At 39.8% G+C, this 25,297-nt stretch overlaps 1 protein-coding gene across 14 annotated transcripts in view; it reads left to right on the top strand.

The window, feature by feature from the left end:
- Window positions 1-25,297, top strand: part of NCOR1 (nuclear receptor corepressor 1) — a 143,200-nt gene that overhangs the window by 53,239 nt on the left and 64,664 nt on the right. For 9 of the 14 annotated variants that reach the window (XM_067715479.1, XM_067715484.1, XM_067715485.1 and 6 more), the window contains exons 7-15: window positions 4,348-4,404; window positions 4,960-5,012; window positions 5,367-5,393; window positions 7,428-7,494; window positions 9,797-9,969; window positions 11,202-11,292; window positions 12,971-13,149; window positions 13,846-13,900; window positions 14,596-14,697. In XM_067715479.1, the coding sequence (XP_067571580.1) occupies window positions 4,348-4,404; window positions 4,960-5,012; window positions 5,367-5,393; window positions 7,428-7,494; window positions 9,797-9,969; window positions 11,202-11,292; window positions 12,971-13,149; window positions 13,846-13,900; window positions 14,596-14,697 (804 nt within the window). The remainder of the gene's footprint in view (window positions 1-4,347; window positions 4,405-4,959; window positions 5,013-5,366; window positions 5,394-7,427; window positions 7,495-9,796; window positions 9,970-11,201; window positions 11,293-12,970; window positions 13,150-13,845; window positions 13,901-14,595; window positions 14,698-25,297) is intronic. The other 5 variants (XM_067715487.1, XM_067715486.1, XM_067715491.1 and 2 more) reach the window with 1 other exon arrangement.

Genomic DNA, 25,297 nt, shown 5'->3' with positions numbered 1-25,297 from the left:
AGGAAATTGACCTTAAGAAAAGCAGCTGTGAGATAGTCATTAAATACACTTTTATAGGAATGATCTTGGACTCAGGCGTGTGTGTGTGTAGATAGATAACTGAAAGTCATCAGGTACACAATACTTAAGGAATTTTAAGTCACTGAGAGGCAGAAATATGGACAATTATTACTAGTTCCTTGACTGGGTTCAAAATCAGTCCAATTTATTGGGCAGAACAACCTACGTGAAAATGAGTCCAGTGAGGGTGAAGGGAGTCTGTGGAAGGAGTGATGAGGACCCCTCAGGGCATGCCTGGAGGGCAGTGACGCTGGGGTCCTTGCAGGGATGTGGCCCAAGGTCAACAGGTGCTTCCTTGTTTAAGAGAAGCAAGGTACATGGATTTTATATGAAATCTCCTGCTTTTAAAAAAACACACTGGAGAACAAGAAAGTACTTCTGAGGGCTGATAGGCTTCATGGCCAGTTTGTGACTTCAGGGGTAAAGTAAATAGGGATTAGAGCTGATAATAATGGAAAAGGCTCTTATAAAATAATATATTGACTTCTTTCTTAGTATGAGTTACTTTTCAGATACATTGAATTCAGTGATATTTATTAATTGATTGAATTTCTTAATTAGCCTTCTCTTACAGGCCTAATAAACAGTTCCAGTGTTAGTGAATTCTGCGGTTGCCTGACTAGGATGTGAGGACTGAAAACTACTGAACAAGATCTGATAGAGAATTCAGTTTGTGTTAATTTATATATATGTATTTTTTTCATTAGCTAGTGTAGTAAATGTTCTTGATGCCCATCAGCAGAAACGAAAGCTCCTTTTAGACCTCTTCTTGCCATTTTAGCATTTACAATTCAGTTTGTTACACATTCTGTGAAGAACAGAAGAACCAAACTTGAAATCTGTCTTAATATTAGACTTGCAATGAGGATTGTTTTTAACTCAGTAACCATAGAAATCATCTTTCAAAAAATAGGTTCTTTTTGTATCCCCTGCTGCTAGTCATCTGCGTTGGTGGTGCTTGTGCAGTAGACCCCGGATGGTAGCAGAAGCCCCCGAGGGGCGTGATGGGAGCAGGCCACTTTCTCACCACTGACCCTTGCCTGTGTCTTCCTCCTCACCATGCTGCCTTTGTTAGACCTTCACTGCCTCTGTAGCTTTTTGTCATGAATGACCTTACCTGTTTGGACACCGAGGTCACAGAGCGGTGGGGGGCAACAAGAGTACATCTCCGTCTTGTTGCTTGTTTGACAGTGGCAGATACTGGTTGGCAATTAAGCCAAATGTGGCCCAAGAGATAGGGGCCCTTGTCTCGTATGAGGCATCTTTTATTTAGAAAGTTAGTGCAAGGCAGAAAACTACCTCAAACTGACTGTTAGTTTTAAAATTGGCTTCCTGGGAGAAAAATTGCCTTGTATCACGTTTAAACTTGAGGCTAGGATTCATTTAGTCTCTAAACAGACTCTTCTCCTGGACTGTTTTTAACAGTTCAATTTGCTGTTACCCTTCCCAGTTGTAGGTTCCAAAAATATTTGTAAGTGCTCTAATTTCAGCATTGTAATACATATAGAAAAGAGGGGGTGTGCAGTGAAGCTTTCAGGAACATGTTTATATTTTGATTGAATGATTTGCAAGTTAACGAGGCACCAGAAGAAAGAAAGTGATTGACAGTGGAGAATGTACTTAGTGCCAACAACCTCTGGTCACCATGGCCATCGTCCTGGAAACTATCGATTTCTCTCTCTTTGCCACTCTGCAGACTTGGTTAATCAATGAAGAGCCTCAGTCCTGCCTCCTGGATATTGGTCTGGTCAATTGCTTCTCTCTTCCTCCTTCGCCAGTTGCTTGATTGGAGCCCTCACCTCTCATTGATGCTGAGTTTCCTTCCTTCAGTCATTTTTTTCTTTCTAATCCATCCTTCATATTTGAGCCCCCTGACGTGGTTCTTCAAGTAAATCTTTTTTTTTTTTTGCGGTACTCGGGCCTCTCACCGCTGTGGCCTCTCCCGTTGCGGAGCACAGGCTCTGGACGCGCAGGCTCAGTGGCCATGGCTCACGGGCCCAGCCGCTCCGCGGCATGTGGGATCTTCCCGGACCGGGGCACGAACCCGTGTCCCCTGCATCGGCAGGCGGACTCTCAACCACTGCGCCACCAGGGAAGCCCCAAATAAAACCTTTTGATGACTTCTCCCTTTCTACAGAGTAGCCCAACCTTTTCATCAGTGCTTATGTGCCTGCCTGCCTGGCTGGCCCGTGGCCCAATATTCCCTTCTTAGCCATACCCTACCAGAACAGGTGTGAATGTTCCCTTGACGTTAGTAATTTACCCCGTGATGTTTCCCCTGCCATCAGGCATCCCCGTGGCTTGCCTTTCTTGTCTGTTGAGTGCATTCGACTTCAGGACCCAGCTCAAGTATCATTTTCTCTATGAAGCCTTTCAAGACTCCTTATCTTCCTACACCAGGAAGGATATCTTATTCATTGTTTCCTTAGTGTCTCGCAGGTGCCTGGCACATAGAACATAGTCAACATATGTTTGAGGCATTAATTACTTCTATCTATAGACTTAGAATAAAATTATATTATGTAAATGTGAAGGTTTTAAATTAATTTTTTTCTGCCAAACGATAGGTTAATCTGTTCTTAGCGGTTAAGCCAACATGAAGTCAAATATGTAATAAAATTTTGCAAAACTTAAATCTTGGGATATGCAAACACCTTAAATATTAGCCTTTAAAATTAGCTCTGAAGAGGTAAGTGCCTTTACGTAATAGGATACCAGTAAATATTTGTCGTGATAAGATTTCCCCCTTGTCTCTCAGTATTCTCTGTTACAGCCTCACTTAGCCTGCCTGTTCTTGGCATAGGCTCTATGTAATGTGGAGTGCCTCAAGAAAGCAGGTTTAAACGTTGGAGAATGAAGGTCGTCTAGAGAGAATCAGCTGTAGGTGCTAGATATTCCAAATTTATCATCTGTGATTATGCTGTTTGTGTGTTATTTAACATATACCTTAAAGCTAATAAATTTTGTGATAATTACATTTTGGCTTTTTGAGATTAGAACATTGTTCTCAACTGCAGACTGTTTTGATTGTTGTAACTTGGGGAGGGGTGGAGTGCTGCTGGCATCTAGTGGGTAGAGGCCAGGAGTACTGCTGAATAGCCTACAGTGCCCATGGCAAAGAAATGTCTGGCCCAAATGTTAATAATACCAAGGTCGACAAATCGACTTAAAACTATATACAGAAATAGCATTAGCTGTGCAAGTTCATTGGTTTTTTTTTATAGTTTTGTATATGATATTTTTGATATGTTTATTTCTCATCTTAATAACATTTTAAGTTTCTTGGAGTTTGGAAAGTGCGTTACAGTACTTTGAGCTTCCTTTGCTAATTAAACATAGTTCTTTTCACATAATATATGCTAAATAAATATTTGAACTATTGTAATTGATAAATGAAAAGGATAGTGTTTATTTTAAGGGAACATCTTTCTCTACACTTGGGGATACTGATTAGTTCCATTCCCATTTGTGTGTTGCATCAGAAGCCCTGGAGAGTTTCCCAGCCACAGTGCGTGGACATGGGAGTCTCTGCAGCGGGCAGTGAGCCCTTGTTGTTACTAGTGAGCATGTGCTGGGGCAAGAGAGAGATCTGAGAACCCCCGACACATTTGCTGGATGTCAAATTCCAGCTTAAACAGCTTTAGTATTGAATTTTATTATATTTCATTTGTCTATTAAAGGTAAATTTCTGTTAGATAGATAGCACTTTGGTCTAGATGATTTTACTTCTGAAAAAGGCATGTAAAAGTATATAATTCAACATTTATTTATTACTGAATACTTTGAGTAATTCAAACTGGTTGTTTTCTCTATTGTTATTACTAAGGTTTTCTTATAATTGGAAAATATGCTCATTATAAGCTTTTCTTCAAAGAGATCGATTTGGCTTACCGTAGTAAAGATTGGCAACTTTAATGAAAAGTTAAAAACATAAAATACCATAAAGACATTGAGTTGAAGTATTAAAAATGTTTGAAGGATTCATTTCTAATAGTGAATCTCTGTTCCCTCTCCCTGGAATCTTAATATCTTTTTGTTTTTAAGAACTTACCAATTCTTTAGGTTTTGCTTTCAATACAAATGTTCAGATCTGACTGAATTTTGTGAGGGAGTTATGAAAATAAAATTAGAGAGTATTTCAGGCTATCATATGAAAGAAGAATATTTGGAAATAAGGATAAGTTTGACTGTAGATTAGTATTTAGGTAAATATTATTAAATTGGAAGTGATTTTGCATTTAGGTAATATTATTTTTAATTATACAATATAATAATGTTTTTATCTAGAAAAAAGCAGAAGAAGCTCATAAAATATTTGAAGGTCTTGGCCCAAAAGTTGAACTGGTAAGTAAGAAATTTCTTTTTTCATGTCTAGTGCTCTTTTTGTAGCAGTTTTTCTTGGGGTATAATGGAATACAGTCATTTACTTTGGGATGAGAGTGATGTAGCTGGGCAGTAAGGGTGATAAGCTTGAAATAATGTGCACGAGCTTGGTTACCTTTGCAGAAGCATTTTCCTGATTGTGTTTTTGCCTGAGCAGCCATTTAATCACTCGGTTAGAAGGAGAAAGAATTAAGAACAGAAATAGAAAGCTCTTTGAATCATACTGTTAGGGTAATATTGGTGTTAAATCCTCCTTTGCCTTTGAGATTAAAAAAATCTATGAATGAATTTATTATGGGGTACAGTGGATTTATGAACTTTCCTAGAGCAGTGGCGTTGTTAGGAGATGGGGTGGACAGAGTTATTCAGGGAACCTGAGCCTGGAGGTTTTGGTAGGGCGTCTGTTGTGTAGACCCAGTAGTACTGTACCGCTACCATTGAGATAGAAATTGTGTCTTTGTCTCTTCATAGATGATGTACAACATTTTGTATATAAATGTTTGATTTATTTTATAGCCACTCTATAACCAGCCATCAGATACCAAAGTGTATCATGAGAACATCAAGACGTAAGTATTGATCATCTTTGGAGTTCTTCAGTTAAAGACCGTATATTCTATAAAGAGATCATTTTTATGTTATCTGCTGACATAGTATTATAATATAGTGTAGGTGTGTTATAATATAGTGTAGGTGTGTTTTAGATTTGTGTAATTTGCTGTCGTTTTACTATATGTTATCTTCCTCTGGCTTCTTGGGGGTTGGGGTAACAGCTTTGAGTTTCCGAGGCCAAAAAATGAAATAAATTATTGCATAAAACTAGCTGGTTTTATAATCTGCTAGTAAAAAAGGTGGATACTTAACATTGAAATGGCTTACCTTGAGGCTTGAATTTTTTGCCTCCTGTTTTGTCTTTTTTTCAGTGGAGTACCTGCAAGGCGCATGATGAAGTAAGATAATGAAGCTTTTTCATTTAAGACTAGTGATGACACCGTCCCCCACCAAGCCACATCTGCCATTGCAAAGTAGAAGTGCCACGGATCATTTTATCATTATTCAAAATCCTATTCTAGGGAAATCCCTTCCATGACTCTTGCTAATGACGGTATTTGTAGACCCTTCTGCCATTTCATGTCCTGGTGCCTTGGAAGCGCTCAGCCACCTCATGTGGGTGAGGAGACTGCTCCAGGTTGTAGTTTGCTTAGCCTTGCTCATCCCAGACACCAGGCCTTTATGGATGCACATTTTGGAATGAGAAAATAAGTGAAAAGAAAACCTAATTACTGATCTGATTGAAGTAAGAGAGGAAGCTAGATAGGTATCTTTTTTTTTATTATCATATTTTAAGAGAATTTTAGATGAATTATTCTTAGTTTGTAACAAAAATGTGATATTTCTACTTTATATGTTTTATTAAGTATAACCAGAACATTATACTTATTTACTAGTACCGTTACTAATGAGCACATTGCTATTTATATATATATATCTTTTTTTTTTCTTTTAAAAAATTTTCTTACTGAGAGTATGTGCAATAGTTGACTACTTTGCAGAACTGGTGGCAAATATAATTTGCATGGTAGTATGCATGATAAAAATTGAAATTTGAATAATTTTAACTTTTGTTAAGTAAGTGGTTTATAATAAAAGTCATATACTTAGAATTTTTCTGTGAGATGCTGCTATGGGCTTGACAACCCTTAGAAATAGGTTAGGCAAAACTCATATAAAATATACCTTGTTTTGGAACTGTTTCTCTGTTTTAACATTTTTACAAAGGAGAATAGCAGATAAAATCTAGTTGGCTACTTTTAATGATTTTTTTTCCGCAAAGCTTCCGTTATGTTTGTGTTCTGTCTTTTCCCTGATATTAGCTGCAGAGCAGCCCTGATTTATTTCATATTAGCTACATTGCCTGCTACAGTGCTTATCACACTGTCCTGAGATGGGGTTCTTCATTTAAATTCTTAGGAAACATTTTAAGTTATATTTATTGATTGTCATTTGCTTTTGAGTAGTACATAATTACAATGAGAGCAAACTGAATATATGGTAACGCTCCTGCTGTAGATCACCTTGTGAAATACCTTTCACTCAGCTGCATGCGTCTGTATGGATCGTTCAGTAGCTATTCTGTCATCACCGTCATTTGCTTTGTATGAAATAGCAAACGTTCCTTTTAATAATTCTCTTCATCTCTTGGCTACTTTTCCGTATAGCCAGCTCCTGACTGTCCATGCTTATTTGAGTGGAGCCAGTGTCAATGTTAGTCCTGAGTGGCAGATAATCCAAAAAATTACTCCTACTTGCCTTGGCTTTGTATTTATATTTGAATAATCAGCTTGAAATCCTTTCTGGAAGTAGGTGGGGTATAAATATTTATATCTGAGCCTGCATGTCATTGTTTTTGAAGGTTGCAGTGCTTCCAATTTGAAAAGTGAAACTATTACACTAAGTTATAAGGGAAGTCTTCCTGTCCTGTCACGTTGGCCTCCGTGGCGTCTTAGAGTGTATTGTGTTGTTTCTGTGTAAAGCAGAAGCTGCCTCTGTGTTGGTGCACTCTCACAGGAGGGAGGACAGCACATACCTGAGGGAGGAGATAACTTTACAAGCTCCGCCTTCTCTTATGCCCCCCTCCCTCCAAGAGTGTGCCAAGGTGTTTATCTCACGAGGGTTCTTAAGGAGAATCAGTAACTGTGTAATCAGAACTTGAAAATAATATTTGCCTTACAATTGAATGTAATAACTAAAAATGAACTATTTGTATTAAAGTCTTACTATAGAATGGGAGGAATTTTAGTCAGTTCTAATTATTGCAGGAGTCTTATTTTGCAGGGTGAAAAAAATTAGGGTTAACTTTGATTACATCATATATTCTTAAGTGATCTTCGCTTGTTTTTCAGTGTCTCTGAAAACAAAAAAGTGAATGCATTATTAAATTGTACTTTTTCTTAATGTCATACAACCATATTTTTCTCTTCTAGAAACCAGGTGATGAGGAAAAAACTCATTTTATTTTTTAAAAGAAGAAATCATGCAAGAAAACAAAGGGTGAGGTCCTATCCTTGTTAACTGAAATTTGTGCAACTTTCCCGTCCGCGCTTCTTCAGGCATTCGCTTTCCCATTGTAGTGAGAACGGTTCTTGATCACACATGAGAACAGGTGCTGATTTAGACAGTAACTATAGATGTGACGTAAATATAAATCTAATTCTAGCAACATTTTGATGTCATAAATCACATTTAATATCATTATCAAATTAATTTCTTTAGTCATCTGTGTATAACATTTTCATCTAGCCAAAATAAAGAAAATGGTGAGTAGTTAAAAAAAAATATGAACGAGAAATAGGATGATCTACATTTAGTCTCTTAACCCTCAAACAAATGTGGGTAAGTTATGGTCATGCTGATAAGACATCACTGTTCTTTCTTATTAGAAACTGGGTCAGCTAAAGTTCAGCTTTTTCAAATTCACATCGTTTTTCATATTTATTATAGGACTTGCAGTCTAAAAATTTTGTGGTTATAATCTTCATGGAAATTAAGTTACAGAAAATATAATGCCAGTATTCTTATTTTTATAGTGTGTTCCTACTAATTTTAGACAGACTATTAATTCATTTAAATTGTTTTTTAGTGAATAAATGATGTTCTTTGATTCACATCAGAAATGAACTTTGTACCTTGTATTTAAGGACCTGACAGTTTAATGAATTTTAAGGGTCAACAGCTTTTATTTGGTATTATAACTTCTAGCGTTCTAATTTGCCAGTCTAGTCCTTCAGATACTTTCTTAAATTACCGGTCTTGAATCTTTTTTTTTTTTTTTTGCCAAGAGCATACACATATAAATAAGAAATTAGCTAAAGTATTTTTTTCTATCTGATCATTTTGTTGTAATCATGGTGTAATTGCTAAATTTGCTATCTGGAGACACAAACACAGAAGCATGGACTTTGTTTTCATACTTCACAGGGTATTTAGTTATGAAGTTTGTATATTCATTGATTTGCTTAATAAATACTTATTGGCTATTTCCTTTGTCCCATGTATTATTCTACAAAGGGAGCGGGCAGCCACGTGGTTTTAGCCCTTAGGGAGCCTAAGGAGTAAGGGGGTAGATGAGGCTGCAGGCGATTACAGTGTTGTGGTCTTACGATGGCACAGGATGTACAGATGACCATGAGAGCGTGTAAGGGGACAGCTGGCGCAGATATGAATCATGAGGGGTGTTGCACAGGAAAACCAGTCCCCTGCAGACTTTCACAAGCAGTGGGAGCAGCTCACGGGAAGGTCTGGGAAGTGGAGGGAGTGTGGCAGGTTGGAGAGGGCTGGGCTTGGACTGAGCTGGGAGGGTGGCGAGGAGTGAGGCTGTGCAGGGAAGCCAGGGCAGGGTTGTGCACAGATCCTGAGGGCAGCTTTTAAGTGTTTGAGCTGAGGAAGTGAAATGTTGAGCTCTGTGTTTTAAGAAGTTGCATCTGGTTATGCCATTCAGGGTGCATGGGAGTCATTTAGGAAGGAGGCCGTTGCTTGAATCCAGATGAGACCGAGGGGGCGGCATAGAGCTGAGCACAGGTGGAGGCCCAGGAGTAGACAGGCTATGAGGAGACGGGGCATGGGGAAGGCAGTGCTTTCCCCTCGCGGCCGCTTCCTGGAGCTGACCGTGTGGCAGGCCCTTTCGTTGTCTCACACCCACGGTCTGGGACTTGTAGTGCACGGTTCTTTTTTTCTTCTCTGTTTAAAAAATGAGATCATACATTATTCTTTCCTCTAAAAGCATTCGCTCTCGATTTCATGTAGTTTACTGCATTTCTTTTTATCATAAAGAACAACCAATTTCTGCCTTTTCCAAACTGTCAGAAATGTTCATTATATGGCATTATTTGTAGTAAGAAAAAACTGCAAGTAACCAAAACGTCCAGCAGTAGAGGGATGGTTTAAGTGTGAGTGTTTTCTCTGACCTACTGGAAGGATAAAAACAAAATGTTAATCCGCTTGCCTTTGGGATTATGAACTATTTACATGTTTCTATTTCTCATTTTCCATTTTTTTTGACAGTGAAGATGTAAATGTTATCAGAGTGGCTCATCATTTAGTTTGTTAATTTGTGTAGTCTTAATATTAACTAAAAAATCCAGCCACGATAGGCTCTATGTGTTGATCTTTCCTAGAAAACAGCTCCCTTTCTTTCTCTTCTTTCAGATCAAGGACAGCTTTTCATTCACAGTTGAGTCATAGGCCACATGTACTTCTGACTTAGCCTTAAGAAGTAACCTTTACGTTAAAGTATTAGGTTTGTCAGAATCACAGAGTTTAGTTTAATTATTAATTTGCTACGGGTATTTAATAGGAGCAAAAAATCTGCCAACGTTATGATCAGCTCATGGAGGCATGGGAGAAAAAAGTGGACAGAATAGAAAATAATCCTCGGAGGAAAGCTAAAGAAAGCAAAACAAGGGAGTATTATGAAAAGCAGTTTCCAGAAATTCGAAAACAAAGAGAACAGCAAGAACGGTTTCAGCGGTAAGTGGTTTGATGTTTAATGGCTATGCTGTTTTCCTTTGAATCATACTTTTGATCCTTCACAATATTTATTGTTACCTGAATCTAATCATTAAGAAAGTTCATAAAGAAATTTTATTATGTTTTTCCTCTTTTTTTTTTCCAATGGAAGTATAGTTGATTTACAGTGTTGTGTTAATTTCTGCTATATAGCAAAGTGATTCAGTTATACATATATATATATTCTTTTTAATATTCTTTTCCACTATGGTTTATCACAGGATATTGAATACAGTTCCCTGTGCTATACAGTAGGGCCTTGTTTATCCATTCTATATATAATAGTTTGCATCTGCTAATCCCAAACTCCCAATCCATCCCTCCCCTGCCCCTTGGCAACCACAAGTCTGTTCTCTGTGTCTGTGAGTCTAAGAACTTTTATTTTGAATATAAAACTTCATTATCAGCTAACAATGTTTATGCCTTAGTGAATCTAATATTAATTTTTTATATTTAATCATGCTGTTGAATCTAAATTTAAGTGAATATTTTGAAGTTAATTCTTCAGTTCTTGAAAACGCTCATTCCTTTGGAAATGACAGTTAGTAAGAATAGACTTGCATGTCTCACAGTTCTTCGTCACCTCCCAACATGATCAAAACTCTTAAATTGATTGCTAATTGAGAAATTCTTTGTTATTGGTATGTAGTTTCTGATTTCTTTTTACTTTTAGAGAACAAGTACTTTTGCAAAGGTAGAAGCTTTAGTTTTCTTCTCCACTGTCTCATGAAAGCCCCGTTAATCACAATTAAGTTTCTGTCAGGGATGATGATTGTGTTTTTTTCCCATCCCTTTAAAAATGTTTTGTGTATTTTTCTAAGTCTGCTATCCTGTTCTCTGGAAGGCAGACAAAAGACTGCTATTTGAGATGAAAATGACACCAATAACTGTAGTTTTCCAGAAGTTTCCCATAAACAGTTCTGCCATGGGAACTTAGACATGTAACCTTTAAAAAGAAATCTTACCATTTAAATTGTTACTAATTTTATAGATAAATGGCTTAAACATATTACTTAAAAGTAGTTTCTCAGTAGCATTTTAGGTTTCTTCTCTGACTTCTAGTTGATTAAAAAGTCCCATTCAAAAAAAAAAAGTCCCATTCAGAAAAGAAATCGACGTAAAAGTAATCTAACTGATATGTCTTCTTTATAAAAGGCCTTTAAATATATCTAAAATTTCTCCCTCATATTTAGAGTTGGGCAGAGGGGAGCTGGTCTTTCAGCCACCATTGCTAGGAGTGAACATGAGATTTCTGAAATTATTGATGGGCTCTCTGAACAGGAGGTAAGACAGTTAATTGATTTAATTCAAGTTAATTGATTAATTATTCAGGCATTTTAGCTTCATACCCCATAAACTAAGGATTTATTTGTATATAACTGAGGGAACACTTATGGCGTTTGAATTGTTCCAAAGTTTGTGGCCAACCATCGAAGGTTTTAAACAAGGCCGCCCTGTGCCATTTTTACGAAGACGGCTTTGGCAGCAGGGAGGCCTGGAAAGAGGTGAGGAGGCGGTTATGATAAAAATAAGGACCTGAGTCAGGGCGACAGTGGTAGAAATGTGTAGGAAGGGCCTGGTGGAGAGATTTGTAGAAGGCAGAGTGGACAGGACAAGTGTGGGATGAGAAAGAAGAGCAGGTGAGAGGACTGAGCTGCTGGTGCCGTTTCCTAAAAGAACAAAGGAGCGTGTACTTTGCAGGTGTTTGTATGTTGGGTTGTGGACCTGAGGTTTGTATGTTGGGTTTGTGGACCTGAGGACCTGAGGGGATGTCCGGAGTGTGATCTCTAGCCAGCTGAGATCTGATCTGATATTAATAAATCAGTTCTGAATAAGAATAAATTTCTGTTCCTAACAGTGAATCTTTGTAGCTGTTTTCAAACTATCTCTGAAGGTCGGTCCAAAAACCATATATTGAGTTTTGCTAGTTTTGGTTTTATAATATGGCTTTTAAAAAACCTCATCTCTAAATTCTGAAAGTCATGCTTATTTGAACATCGTGGTCCTCTAAAGTAATGAAGACAATTATTATATTGCTATACATTTCAGAATTTGTGGCCATAATCTCTGCAGTGATGACTAACTCTGTGAAATTTCTTTGCTCACTTTTTGACTGATTCTATAAGGGGGGCATCTGTAAACAGCCAAAACTAGTATTAGGTGAGGTGATTTCAACCAACACACTTTGGTGTTCAGACTGATTGAGAGTACCCATAAAATTAGAACCTTTGTAAGGACTTTACTCTAAGGCAATGTCCGCTTCTAGGAGAAGAGTTTCAGGAAAAAAACCTAGCCTTGTATTGAGGTCAGTACTTATACTTTTTGGTAAAAGTTTTCTCATGGAAGTTTATGTTTATAAACTTACAGAATTAAACTGTGGGAAAAATAAATTGTATGACTGTAACCTAGTTTTAGTTGAAATTCTAAGGATAATAGTCTTAAATTTGCAGTGGAAAGATTATGTAAGATTAGCAAGAAGTGTTTAATACTTAAGTAAGTTTAGTTAATTTAAAATCAATGACCTTAAGATTTCGGTTCCTGTCTGCTTATTTTTCTATTTTATTATTCTTTAAAATGATGTTAAGACTTTTTTAAATGAGGCAATATTAATGTTAGTAAGTGCTTCATAAGATCATTACTTCAGTGACCTGACATTACTGTGTGTCCTTTAGGTCTAAGATTCATTATTTGAAGTATCAGCTTCCTTTAAGGAAAGAACTCTTCTCAAATTGTAGTAGTGGATTATAAAAAAATAATAACTGTAGTCTCTGCCTCTGTTATTCATACAATGAGTATTTATTAGATAATATGTATAATTACTGTATGTTAGATGTTATGGTACCACTGCTGTTGTCATTAAAGTACATATGTGGTGTTTCACTGTCGATTAAGACAGTTGGTCTGTGGCCCTTTTTAAGTTTTATTCTCTGTAAATTGCATTCTTTTTTCTTTTTTTTTTCAGAATAATGAGAAACAAATGCGACAGCTCTCTGTGATCCCACCTATGATGTTTGATGCAGAACAGAGAAGGGTCAAGTTCATTAACATGAATGGGCTTATGGAGGACCCTATGAAGATTTATAAAGATAGGCAGTTCATGAATGTTTGGACTGACCATGAGAAGGAGATCTTTAAGGACAAGTAATTTAAATTTTAAATTACTCTCTAATAGAAGCTTACAGTGGTGCAGTGGTTGGGAGTCCGCCTGCTGATGCAGGGGACCCGGGTTCGTGCCCCAGTCCGGGAGGATCCCACATGCCGCGGAGCAGCTGGCCCCGTGGGCCATGGCCACTGGGCCTGCGCGTCCGGAGCCTGTGCTCCAGAGCGGGAGAGGCCACAACAGTGAGAGGCCCACGTACCGCAAAAAAAAAAAAAAAAAAAAAAAAAAAGAAGCTTACATAAGTTAGTGAAAAGTATTGGCATTTACTTGTAAATTGAACTGTTTCCCCCAAAACTTGACCCTATTTTGGCATTTGAGTGGGTACTGTGGAAGTCAGAAAAGACAGATTTGATATGACCTTCCTGTAAGTTTATGGGTGGGAATGTAGGTCCCAGGTAAGAACAGGGTTGTGGAGTCATTTTAAGAGTGGTACCCAAACCTGGGCGGTGTCCTATTCACCGGGGGGTGCATTTTAAAGTTACAGATTTCTGTGCTCTACTGTATTCCAATCCAGTCAGTTCCTGGCGGACGGTGCCCAGGAATCTGTGCCCTTTAAGAGGACATTAGCATTTAGGAGTCGCTAGAAATTAGTCTACATTATATTTCTATTCCCAAGGGCTTCCCCCTCTTTTTAAGTTGTTAAAATGTGTGTGTGTGTGTGTTTTTCTTTTACTCAGGTTTATCCAGCATCCAAAAAACTTTGGACTAATTGCATCTTACTTGGAAAGGAAGGTAAGAAATGGTTTGCACTGAGAATGTCTGTAGGTTTGTGATGGTTGCTGCTTTGAAGCTTTTGTGCCTAGTACACAGAAGTAGTTAAATAGAAATATAACTAGTTAAATAGAATTTTTGCAAAGGGCTTGATACAGAAAAGATTCTCATGGGAATAGTATAGTGATATTTACAATTATATGATGACCAATTCTAAGCACAGAACACAGACTAATTTTCATGGTTAATCAAAAATGACCTGATATTATATTTCTGTAAAAAAACATAGGTTACAATGTTTTTTGAACCTCATTAAACTTCTAATTAAAATTTCAGAGTCCTGATTTTTCCTGAAATTTTTTCACAGTGGATTGGATGTTGGGTTTGTGAGCAAAGTGAGACATTTTGAATATTTACGTATATAGAGGAAGAAAGAGAATTTAGTTACTCATAAAGAAGAAAGTGCTTGAATGTTTCTGATAGTTCCTGGTATCTTTTACATAATTTGTATTAAGACAGCTATAATTATCCATCAAGATAGTACACACTATATATATGTATTTTTACAGCCTAGATATGCCTTAAAAAGCTAGCCATTTGTGGTTTTCCTCATTTTATACTTTGAGAACACTAGAGATTTTCCTTGAAAGTGTTACTTGATACTTTTAAAAAATTTTATTTCATTGGATCCTCAAAAATAATTTTTTTTTTGGTAGAGTGTTCCTGATTGTGTTTTATATTACTACTTAACCAAGAAAAATGAGAATTATAAAGCCCTAGTAAGAAGGAACTATGGAAAACGCAGAGGAAGAAACCAGGTATGTTTCATTATTGTATGAAACAATTTCAGGGTTGGTGGAAATATGAAGATGAAAAATTTTATAATAGGAACCTTATATATAGTAAGGTGTACTTTAGCAATTGACATTTCTGTTAAATTAATTAGAATGTTATGAGCATGTTTTTATTATTTTGAATATATATTTAATGTGTTATATTTTCTACTTTGAATGCATTTTAAGTTTCTAGTATAACAAAATTAATGAGAAGTTTTATATTTTCATGCTGTCGAAATTGTGCATGTCAGAGTTAACAATAATAATGTAATTAAATATGAGAACCGTGACAGCCTATTAAATATACCACCTTTACCAGTCCTTTTGTCTGTGGAGGGGACAGGTAGAGTAAGGGAGAGAAGTGAGAAGTACAGCATGGTGACTAGAGTACAGGGTTGTTTACTGAAATACCTGGGACCTGATTGTGTTTCAGGTTAACTTTATTTCTGAGGTTAAAGCACTTGACCTCAAAAGATTGTTTTTAATGCAGTGCAGTATGTGTTTTCACAGTCGCAGTTCAGTACTTTAGAAACTCTTTTCCTTCAAGTAGCTGATCAGCCGCCGTCACAGCTCCCATCTGTTCTTCCTGTGCGCCCCACACACTGAGACCGCTTGCAGGATGCGTGGCACGTGTGGGCGTGAACGGCTGCTGCCATCTTCAGCATTCCTGACGCTCTTCTGGTTCCCTCACACAGTCCCCCGTCTTCCCTTCCCTGGTCACCCCGGTCGCCAGATACAGGTTCTCTCATGATGTGTGGTCATTGTTTCTCCAAAACAATGCCACCTGACAAGATGTGATGACACACTCATCAGAAGCAGTATTTCTTGGTCAAAAAAAGTATAGAGTGTTTCATGAGTCAACTGTGTAAAACCCTGCTAGAGGTCAAGTGAGCTGCGGTGGGTGGGTGAGGGGCCAGGACTAAGACTGTAGTGAGCGAGGGGCACGGGGTGCGGGGCTACACGCTGCAGAGCACAGGTGTCCCCTTGTTTGTAAGGTTTGCTTAGAGAGGGCGCCGAGGAACGGTGGCGGGGCTGCTGGGAAACAGAAGGGAGGGAAGGGCCTGCTGGTGCAGCAGCCAGTGTTGCAGAGACAGAGCAGTGGCTACAGAGCTCCAGGAAGGGCTAACCAACTATCTGAATGGCAGGTTGGACATTGGCGGTGATGTGGGAAACTCTGTTGCACCAGAGGAGTCAGGGCATCTCCCCACTTCCCACAGAGAAAGTGGAGTCAGGGTCCATTAGCCAGAGATGGTAGAGCCCACCAGCATCTCAAACAAGTTTCAGCTACTAATTTTTTTTTTTTAATTGATTCTTCCAATCCAAGAACATGGTATATCTCTCCATCTGTTTGTATCATCTTTAATTTCTTTTATCAGTATCTTACAGTTTTCTGCATACAGGTCTTTTGTCTCCTTAGGTAGATTTATCCCTAGGTATTTTATTCTTTTTGTTGCAGTGGTAAAGGGGAGTGTTTCCTTAATTCCTCTTTCAGATTTTTCATCATTAGTGTATAGGAATGCAAGAGATTTCTGTGCATTAATTTGTATCCTGCAGCTTTACCAAATTCATTGATTAGCTTTAGTAGTTTTCTGGTGGCATCTTTAGGATTCTCAATGTATCTGCAAACCGTGACAGTTTTACTTATTCTTTTCCAATTTGTATTCCTTTTATTTCTTTTTCTTCTCTGATTGCCAAGGTTAGGACTTCCAAAGCTATGTTGAATAATAGTGGTGAGAGTGGACATCCTTGTCTTGTTCCTGATCTTAGAGGAAATGCTTTCAGCTTTTCACCATTGAGAATGATGTTTGCTGTGCGTTTGTCCTATATGGCCTTTATTATGTTGAGGTAGGTTCCCTCTATGCCCACTTTCTGGAGAGTTTTCATCATAAATGGGTGTTGAATTTTGTCGAAAGCTTTTTCTGCATCTATTGAGATGATCATATGGTTTTTATTCTTCAATTTGTTAATATGGTGTATCACATTGATTGATTTGCATATATTGAAGAATCCTTGCATCCCTGGGATAAATCCCACTTGATCATGGTGTATCATCCTGTTAATGTGTTGTTGGATTCTGTTTGCTAGTATTTTGTTGAGGATTTTTGCATCTATATTCATCAGTGATATTGGTCTGTAATTTTCTGTTTTTGTAGTATCTTTGTCTGGTTTTGGTATCAGGGTGATGGTGGCCTCATAGAATGAGTTTGGGAGTGTTCCTTCCTCTGCAGTTTTTTGGAAGAGTTTGAGAAGGATGGGTGTTAGCTCTTCTCTAAATGTTTGGTAGAATTCACCTGTGAAGCCATCTGGTCCTGGACTTTTGTTTGTTGGAAGGTTTTTAATCAGTTTCAATTTCATTACTTGTGATTGGTCTGTTCATATTTTCTATTTCTTCCTGGTTCAGTCTTGGAAGGTTATACCTTTCTAAGAATTTGTCCATTTCTTCCAGGATGTCCATTTTGTTGGCATAGAGTTGCTTGTAGTAGTCTCTTAGGATGCTTTGTATTTCTGTGGTGTCTGTTGTAACTTCTCCTTTTTCATTTCTAACTTTACTGATTTGAGTCCTCTCCCTCTTTTTCTTGATGAATCTGGCTAATGGTTTATTAATTTTGTTTATGTTCTCAAAGAACCAGCTTTTAGTTTTATTGATCTTTGCTATTGTTTTCTTTGTGTCTATTTCATTTATTTCTGCTCTCATCTTAATGATTTCTTTCCGTTTCCTAACTTTGGGTTTTGTTTGTGCTTCTGTCTCTAGTTCTTTTAGGTGTAAGGTTAGATTGTTTATCTGAGATATTTCTTGTTTCTTGAGTTAGGCTTGTATTGCTATAAACTTCCCTCTTAGGACTGCTTTTGCTGCATCCCATAGGTTTTGGATCGTCGTGTTTTCGTTGTCATTTGTCTCTAGGTATTTTTTCATTTCCTCTTTGATTTCTTCAGTGATCTCTCGGTTATTTAGTAACGTATTGTTTAGCCTCCATGTGTTTGTGTTTTTTACATTTTTTTCCCTGTGACTGATCTCTAATCTCATAGTGTTGTGGTCAGAAAAGATGCTTGATATGATGTCAATTTTCTTAAATTTACTGAGGCTTGATTTGTGAGCCAAGATGTGATCTATCCTGGAGTATGTTCCGTGCGCACTTGAGAAGAAAGTGTAATCTGCTGTCTCTGGATGGAATGTCCTATAAATATCAATTAAATCTGTCTGGTCTCTTGTGTCATTTAAAGCTTGTGTTTCCTTTTCTGTATGGATGATCTGTCCATTGGTGTAAGTGAGGTGTTGAAGTCCCCCACTATTACAGTGTTACTGTCGATTTCCTCTTTTATAGCTGTTAGCAGTTGCCTTATGTATTGAGGTGCTCCTATGTTGGGCGCATATATATTTATAATTGTTATGTCTCCTCTTGGATTGATCCCTTGATCATTATGTAGTGTCCTTCCTTGTCTCTTGTAACATTCTTTATTTTAAAGTCTCTTTTATCTGATATGAGGATTGCTACTCCAGCTTTCTTTTGATTTCCATTTGCATGGAATATCTTTTTCTGTCCCCTCACTTTCAGTCTGAATGTGTCCCTAGGTGTGAAGTGGGTCTCTTATAGACAGTATATATATGGGTCTTGTTTTTGTATCCATTCAGAAAGACTGTGTCTTTTGTTTGGAGCATTTAATACATTCACGTTTAAGGTAGTTATCAATATGTATGTTCCTGTTACTGTTTTCTTAATTGTTATGAGCTGTTTTTTGTAGGTCCTTTTCTTCTCTTGTGTTTCCCACTTAGAGAAGTTCCTTTAGCATTTGTTGTAGAGCTGGTTTGGTGGTGCTGAATTCTCTTAGCTTTTGCTTGTCTGTAAAACTTTGTGTGTGTGTGTGTGTGTGTGTGTGTGTGTGTGTGTGTGTGTGTGTGTGTGTGGTACGCGGGCCTCTCACTGCTGTGGCCTCTCCCGCTGCGGAGCGCAGGCTCTGGACGCGCAGGCCCAGCGCCCACCCAGTGCCCACGGCCCACGGGCCCAGCTGCTCCGCAGCACGCGGGATCCTCCCAGACCGGGGCACGAACCCGCGTCCCCTGCATCGGCAGGCGGACTCCCAACCACTGCACCACCAGGGAAGCCCATCTGTAAAACTTTTGATTTCTCCATTGAATCTGGATGAGATCCTTGCTGGGTAGAGTAATCTTGGTTGTAGTTTCTTCCCTGTCATCATATCGTGCTGCCCCCTTCTGGTTTGTGGAGTTTCTGCTGAGAAATCAGCTGTTAACTTTATGGGAGTTCCCTTGTATGTTATTTGTCGTTTTTCCCTTGTTGCTTTCAATAATTTTTCTTTGTCCTTAATTTTTGTCAGTTTGATTACTGTGTGTCTCCGCGTGTTTCTCCTTGGGTTTATCCTGCCTGGGACTCTCTGCACTTCCTGGACTTGGGTGGCTATTTCCTTTCCCATGTTAGAGAAGTTTTCGACTATAATCTCTTCAAATATTTTCTCGGGTCCTTTCCCTCTCTCTTCTCCTTCTGGGACCCTTATAATGCGAATGTTGTTACGTTTAATGTTGTCCCAGAGGTCTCTTATGCTGTCTTCATTTCTTTTCCTTCTTTTCTCTTTATTCTGTTCCATGGCAGTGAATTCCACCATTCTGTCTTCCAGGTCACTTATCCGTTCTTCTGCCTCAGTTATTCTGCTATTGATTCCTTCTACTGTAGTTTTCATTTCAGTTTTTGTATTGTTCATCTCTGTTTGAACAGAGATGAACACCTCTGTTCTTCTAGGTGTTTGTTCTTTAATTCTTCTAGGTCTTTGTTAAACATTTCTTGCATCTTCTCGATCTTTGCCTCCATTCTTTTTCTGAGGTCCTGGATCATCTTCACTGTCATTATTCTGAATTCTTTTTCTGAAAGATTGCCTATCTCCACTTCATTTAGTTGTTTTTCTGGGGTTTTATCTTGTTCCTTCATCTGGTACATAGCCCTCTGCCTTTTCATCTTGTCTGTCTTTCTGTGAATGTGGTTTTTGTTCCACAGCCTGCAGGATTGTAGTTCTTCTTGCTTCTGCTGTCTGCCCTCTCAGCTACTAATTTTTAACAATAGCTTTATTCCTAATTACAAAGTAGTATTTATAACATTTATTTTTAGAAATTATATGTATTACTGTTTAATTTTTTCAATCCCAGATAAACTCAGGGGATAATTTGATTTATATTATACCTCACCTTTGCCGGGTTAGCAGTCTATCGCTTGTGATGACAGAGCAGGAAGTTTTGTGCGACGGGGAGTGTTTCTGTTGCTCTGAAACATCGGCTTTCTATCCTAAAGTTATCTGGGGCAGCATTTCATTCCTTGCTGGGACGTATGTGTCCCTGTGCAGTTCGAGCCACGGTGGTGTTTTCTTCTGCACCACTTGTCCTCTGTGCTAGCACCCTTCCCACATCTCAGGACGCATGTGCAGAGCCAAGGTGGTCCGTGTGTACCCTCACTTGGACCTGAACCTTGGGATGCTTGCCCCTGGCTAGGCTCAGTTTCGTTTTGGGTAGCCTTTCTGATAGTCTAGTCCTGCCACCCTGAAGATTTTCCATCTACTTTTATATTTCTTTGGTTGATTCACTGGGAACTTGGAAGGGGAGGGAGTTAAATGATGGACTTAAACTACTATCTCAGACCAAAAGAATCTTACCTCTGTTTCTTAGTTGCTTGTGTCAAAATACTTGGACAGCTTTTCAGAGGTAGGTAGTGTTGGGTTGTGTTTGCTTTCTCCTGTGGAACCGAATGATGGGCGCTGATACCAGAGGAGAGGGGAGGCCATCAGACTTTTCAGCAGAAGAGTCACCTCAGGTTTCATTTGTGACAGGAGCCTTCTGGCTGCTCTGTTGAGACTCTAATGTAGGGGAGGCCAGTTAGGGGTTATTTTAGTAATTTCAGTGGCTTGGACCAGGCTATCGTGGGAGCTGGGGAGAACTGGTCAGGTTCTGGGTATGTTTTTGGAGGTAAGGCCAGTGGGTTTTGCTGATGGAGTGATTGTGGGTATGCAAGGATGGTTAGCAGAGGTAGGCTGTCTTGGCTGCTGGAGTTGTTGACTGTGACGGGCACGGTGGAAGGAGGAGCGGATTTGGGGGGATAATCAGCACGTACTAGATTTTAAATACCTGTTAGACTTTGTCCACATGGAGATGTAGAGTGGGCGGTTAGATACAGAAGTCTGCAGTTTAGGAAGAAGGTCTCGGTTGGAAATAGAGAATTTTCTATATAGAAAAAAGTTCAGAAAGACTCCTTTTTTTTTTTTTTTGCCATGCCACGTGGCTTGTGGGATCTTAGTTCCCTGACCAAGGATCGAACCCAGGCCCCCAGCAGTGGAAGCTCCGAGTCCTAACCACTGGACCGCCAGGGAATTCCCCCAGAAGACTTTAAAAAAAAAAAAAGAAACTACGTACAAGTTAAAATTTTTTAAATGGATATTTTTACCCTGGCAGGTATAGAGATCCGACTAATTTGAAAATCACTCTACTGCTCTATTATGCAGTCAAGTTTGAGTAGGAATTACCTCGGGTCATCCCGAGCGATTAGACATTTATTCCAGATTTATTCCTCTGACGTGTGCACTGCATCCTTTCAGGCTTTGATTGCTTCTCCCCTCCCCCACTCCCAGCTGCTTACCTGTAGGAAGTAATTTTTATTCAGCAGATGAATATGTAGTATGCTGTTGGCTGAGAGATTCCACAGCTGTGAGGTATGATTTTTTTTTTTTTGGCGGTACACGGGCCTCTCACTGTTGTGGCCTTTCCCATCGCGGAGCACAGGCTCCAGACGCGCAAGCTCAGCGGCCATGGCTCACGGGCCCAGCCGCTCCGCGGCATGTGGGATCTTCCCGGACCGGGGCACGAACCCGTGTCCCCTGCATTGGCAGGTGGACTCTCAACCACTGCGCCACCAGGGAAGCCCGTGAGGTGTGATTTTTAACATTGCTGTTGCCATAGGGGACCTTGCATATTATTTACGCAGAAAATGAGCTTTAATCTTAGAATCATCGGGAAATGAGAGATAATCATAATTTTGTTACAGTTGTGTTCAGAGATTATTGTTGGCAAAAGTTTTAACTCTTTTCTCAAAAATTCTGTTGGCTACTCTGCCCAAACCATTGTTACAGTCCAGCTTGTTGGCATCCCATGACGGGAATGAGTGTGGTTCTTTATCAATTGTAGTTGAAGCAGTGAATGCTTATCAAAGATTATAAACCAAAAGCCCCTCTTTGGCTTTACTGTTTGGGATCTAGAATTGTAAATACCATGCCAAGTAGTAACTTGATTTTGTGTGCAACATTTTTGTTAGAAGTAATAATTCCATCTCACTTTCAGCATAAACTCCCATGTAATAAGTCTGTCACTGTGCAGATGGGATTCCTGTGGCACCTGCTCGTGACCTGCAGTAAAGCAAGTCATTGTTTTGAAACCACATTTTTCATTTCCAGATCTTCGAGGGCTCTTACAAGAATTTGTACTCTCCCTTCATGCCGGCAACATCTTCCCCTTTAACTGTGCCAGTGTGTTTTTATTCCCCAGAGGTGTTCAGAAAGCATATACTTATGTAAATGTAGTAATTGTTGAAGTTGGAGGAGTTTTTGACTAAACCGTTAGTTATACACTAGTTAGAAAGGGTGATTTAGACAATTAAAGAATTGGGTATAATGGAAGGAGCTTTAGATCCCCAAATGCTCTGCTTCTTTGTGTCTGTGACACTCTAGTGTCCCTTCACTTGGTGACATCTGTGGGAGTGACATCTGTGAGCACTGGTTCTTACCTTGCAGGGTTTATAGGAGACTAGTTGTGTGTGCAGTACCCAGAGTGTAGGTACCGCCCAGTAAGTAAAGGGCAGCAGCTACCGCCTTTGTTGCCTTCAACCAAACATGCTTCTTGGTGATCGACAGCTTTCACTCTTCAGGAAAGTAGTCTCCAATTCAGTTGCTTTAAAGCCATTAGTTTATTAATATACTTTGATAAGACTGGCATAAGATATTTTCTGTTAACTGCCTGAAGTACTTTAAAAAAACCTCAGTGGCTGAAGTACTTCATGTTTTCTGTTTCTTGTACATTGTTATTTAACTAGCTCCTTGTTCTTAAATTTGGTCATTTCACTTTTTGGCAACTTCATTGTCTGCTGAATGGGAATTCCTTTATTTATTTGTTTTCTAAAGACCTGAGCATTTTAACAAATATATATGAGTTAGACACCCAGTCACATGTAGTAGTAATAAATCTCAGCATAAGCTAGCATTTGATCTTTCTTTTTTCTTTTTTTTAAAAATATATTTCTTTTCAAAATTTATTTATTTAATGTATTTTTGGCTGCGTTGGGTCTTTGTTGCTGTGTGTGGGCTTTCTCTAGTTGCGGCGAGCGGGGGCTACTCTTCGTTGCGGTGTGTGGGCTTCTCATTGTGGTGGCTTCTCTTGCTGCAGAGCACGGGCTCTAGGCGCGCGGGCTTTAGTAGTTGTGGCACACGGGCTCAGTAGTTGTGGCTCGCGGGCTCTAGAGCTCAGGCTCAGTAGTTGTGGCACACGGGCTTTGCTGCTCCGCAGCATGTGTGATCTTCCCGGACCAGGGCTTGAACCCGTGTCCCCTGCGTTGGCAGGCGGATTCTTAACCACTGTGCCACCAGGGAAGCCCTAGCATTTGATCTTGCTAGAGAGGACCCTGCTGAAATTGACCCTATTCTTCATTTATTTTCATGAAATACATGTAACTTTCACTTTTTTTCATTGGAATTTTTATTTTGTTTTATAACGTGCTCTGCCATTCAGAGTGACTAGCTTATTGTTTGGCAGGAATGTTTCATGTTGGGAGAACCTCCCTAACAGAATGAGACTTTTTTTTTTTTTTTTTTTTTTTGCGGTACGCGGGCCTCTCACTGTTGTGGCCTCTCCCGTTGCGGAGCACAGGCTCTGGATGCACAGGCCCAGCGGCCATAGCTCACGAGCCCAGCTGCTCTGCGGCATGTGGGATCCTCCCGGACCGGGGCACGAACCCATGTCCCCTGCATCGGCAGGCGGACTCTCAACCACTGCGCCACCAGGGAAGCCCGAGACTTTTTTTTAATTGACTATCAAGTGTTGGGCTTAAGGAGGGAGAAACCCGGACAAGAAGCTCATGGGACCGCCTGTGTCTCTTAGGGTCCTTTGAAGAGTTTCCTTTTGAAACCATGGGCTTCTGCTCCAGCCAGCTCGCTGGCAAGGGTTGAGGTATGTGGCCTGTAACCTCCGTCCTAGACCATGGGGGCTGGCTCTTTCCTTTACAGATCTGCCTGAAACAGAAGCAGTGCCAGCCACTTCTTGTGAAAACCAGAGTTTGTTCCTTCCTTTCTTAGTGTCCGTGGCCATCCTTGCTGTGGGTCTTGATGCTTGTCTCCCGGGTTAAGTGCTGTCCACAATCTCGGGCCTCCCTCACATCCCTCTCCACTCGCTGCTGCTCAGTGTGGGGCTCTGCTCTGGAGGTGCACACGCTTCTGCAGACTGTCTGGCAGCCCCAGCAGTTTCTTTGGCTCATTCGCACACACTCTGCAGAACTGGGGGCTGCGTTTCTGGAGGGATCCTGCCCTCTTCTTCCCTTTGACTGGTCGAAACAGGTGCTGCCCTTGCCTCTCAGCTACCAGCACTGCAGGAGGGGCCAGTCAGCTGTGGGATGGTTTCGGGCATCAGGGCACGTGGAGGATTGCTTGCCTATTTCAAAACCCGGGTCGGCATTAGAAGCAGAAGAGTATTCGGGGAATACAGTTATATGTGTTGTTCAAGTCTAAGGGACAGTAGATCTCTTTCCTTATCTTCAGCTGAGTTGACACCTCCCCATGACTTCTTAGGGCTGTAAACCGTTTTCTGGGTTACGTAGCCCACTTGCTAGGCAGGGGGCAGAGTTTGTTGTTGGTATGTCATTTTGTTGGTTCAGAATGACAGATGAATGCTACGTTTGTGGTGGGCAGGGTGAGGTTATTAGCATTTCAGACAGATCTTGGGATCGCTGTGATGTGCTAGGGAGTCAGATGAATAAAACATTCCCAGTTGTAAAGGAGAGCTAGTCATGCTTGGAAAGTATCCATTAAAATCTTCCTGATTTCTTAGTTTTCTCTAGCAATAATACATACTTAGAAGAAAAGGAAACTGGCAGTTAGCCAGGGTGAGAACCTGGGAAGGTCAGGTCAGGTAAGTGAGGGAATCATGGTATTGAAACGATTTAGCTGGGGTCAGAGTGGAAGAGTGGATGCTGTTCTTGGTGGGCTGTGAAAATTTCTTAGCATCAAGGGATTGTAGATGGTGATGAGGACAAAAAGCAGGACTGGACTGGCGACAGTGGAGATGTGGGCTGGGACGGATGTGAGTGGTGGTGGTTGCGGGGCACACTGTCAGATTATAGGGTCGGGGGGGGCAGTGCCCACCGAGGATGGCTGTGGTGACTCCCTGTGGGAGACTGAATGGCAATGACCTGAAAGTATTTCACACGTAGGATATCGTGTTGATAGAAAAGGCATTGACAGGCATCTTGAAATCTGAAGAATAATGACATGGCATAACGAGCCATGTGATAAAGTAATCTCTGTGCTCCTGGGAGTCTTTGAGAGTCAATCT

This window comes from Pseudorca crassidens, chromosome 19 (assembly GCF_039906515.1).
Source record: "Pseudorca crassidens isolate mPseCra1 chromosome 19, mPseCra1.hap1, whole genome shotgun sequence".
In the NCBI taxonomy this organism is placed as follows: Eukaryota; Metazoa; Chordata; class Mammalia; order Artiodactyla; family Delphinidae; genus Pseudorca; species Pseudorca crassidens.
This window is presented reverse-complemented; position numbering and strand designations above follow the sequence as displayed.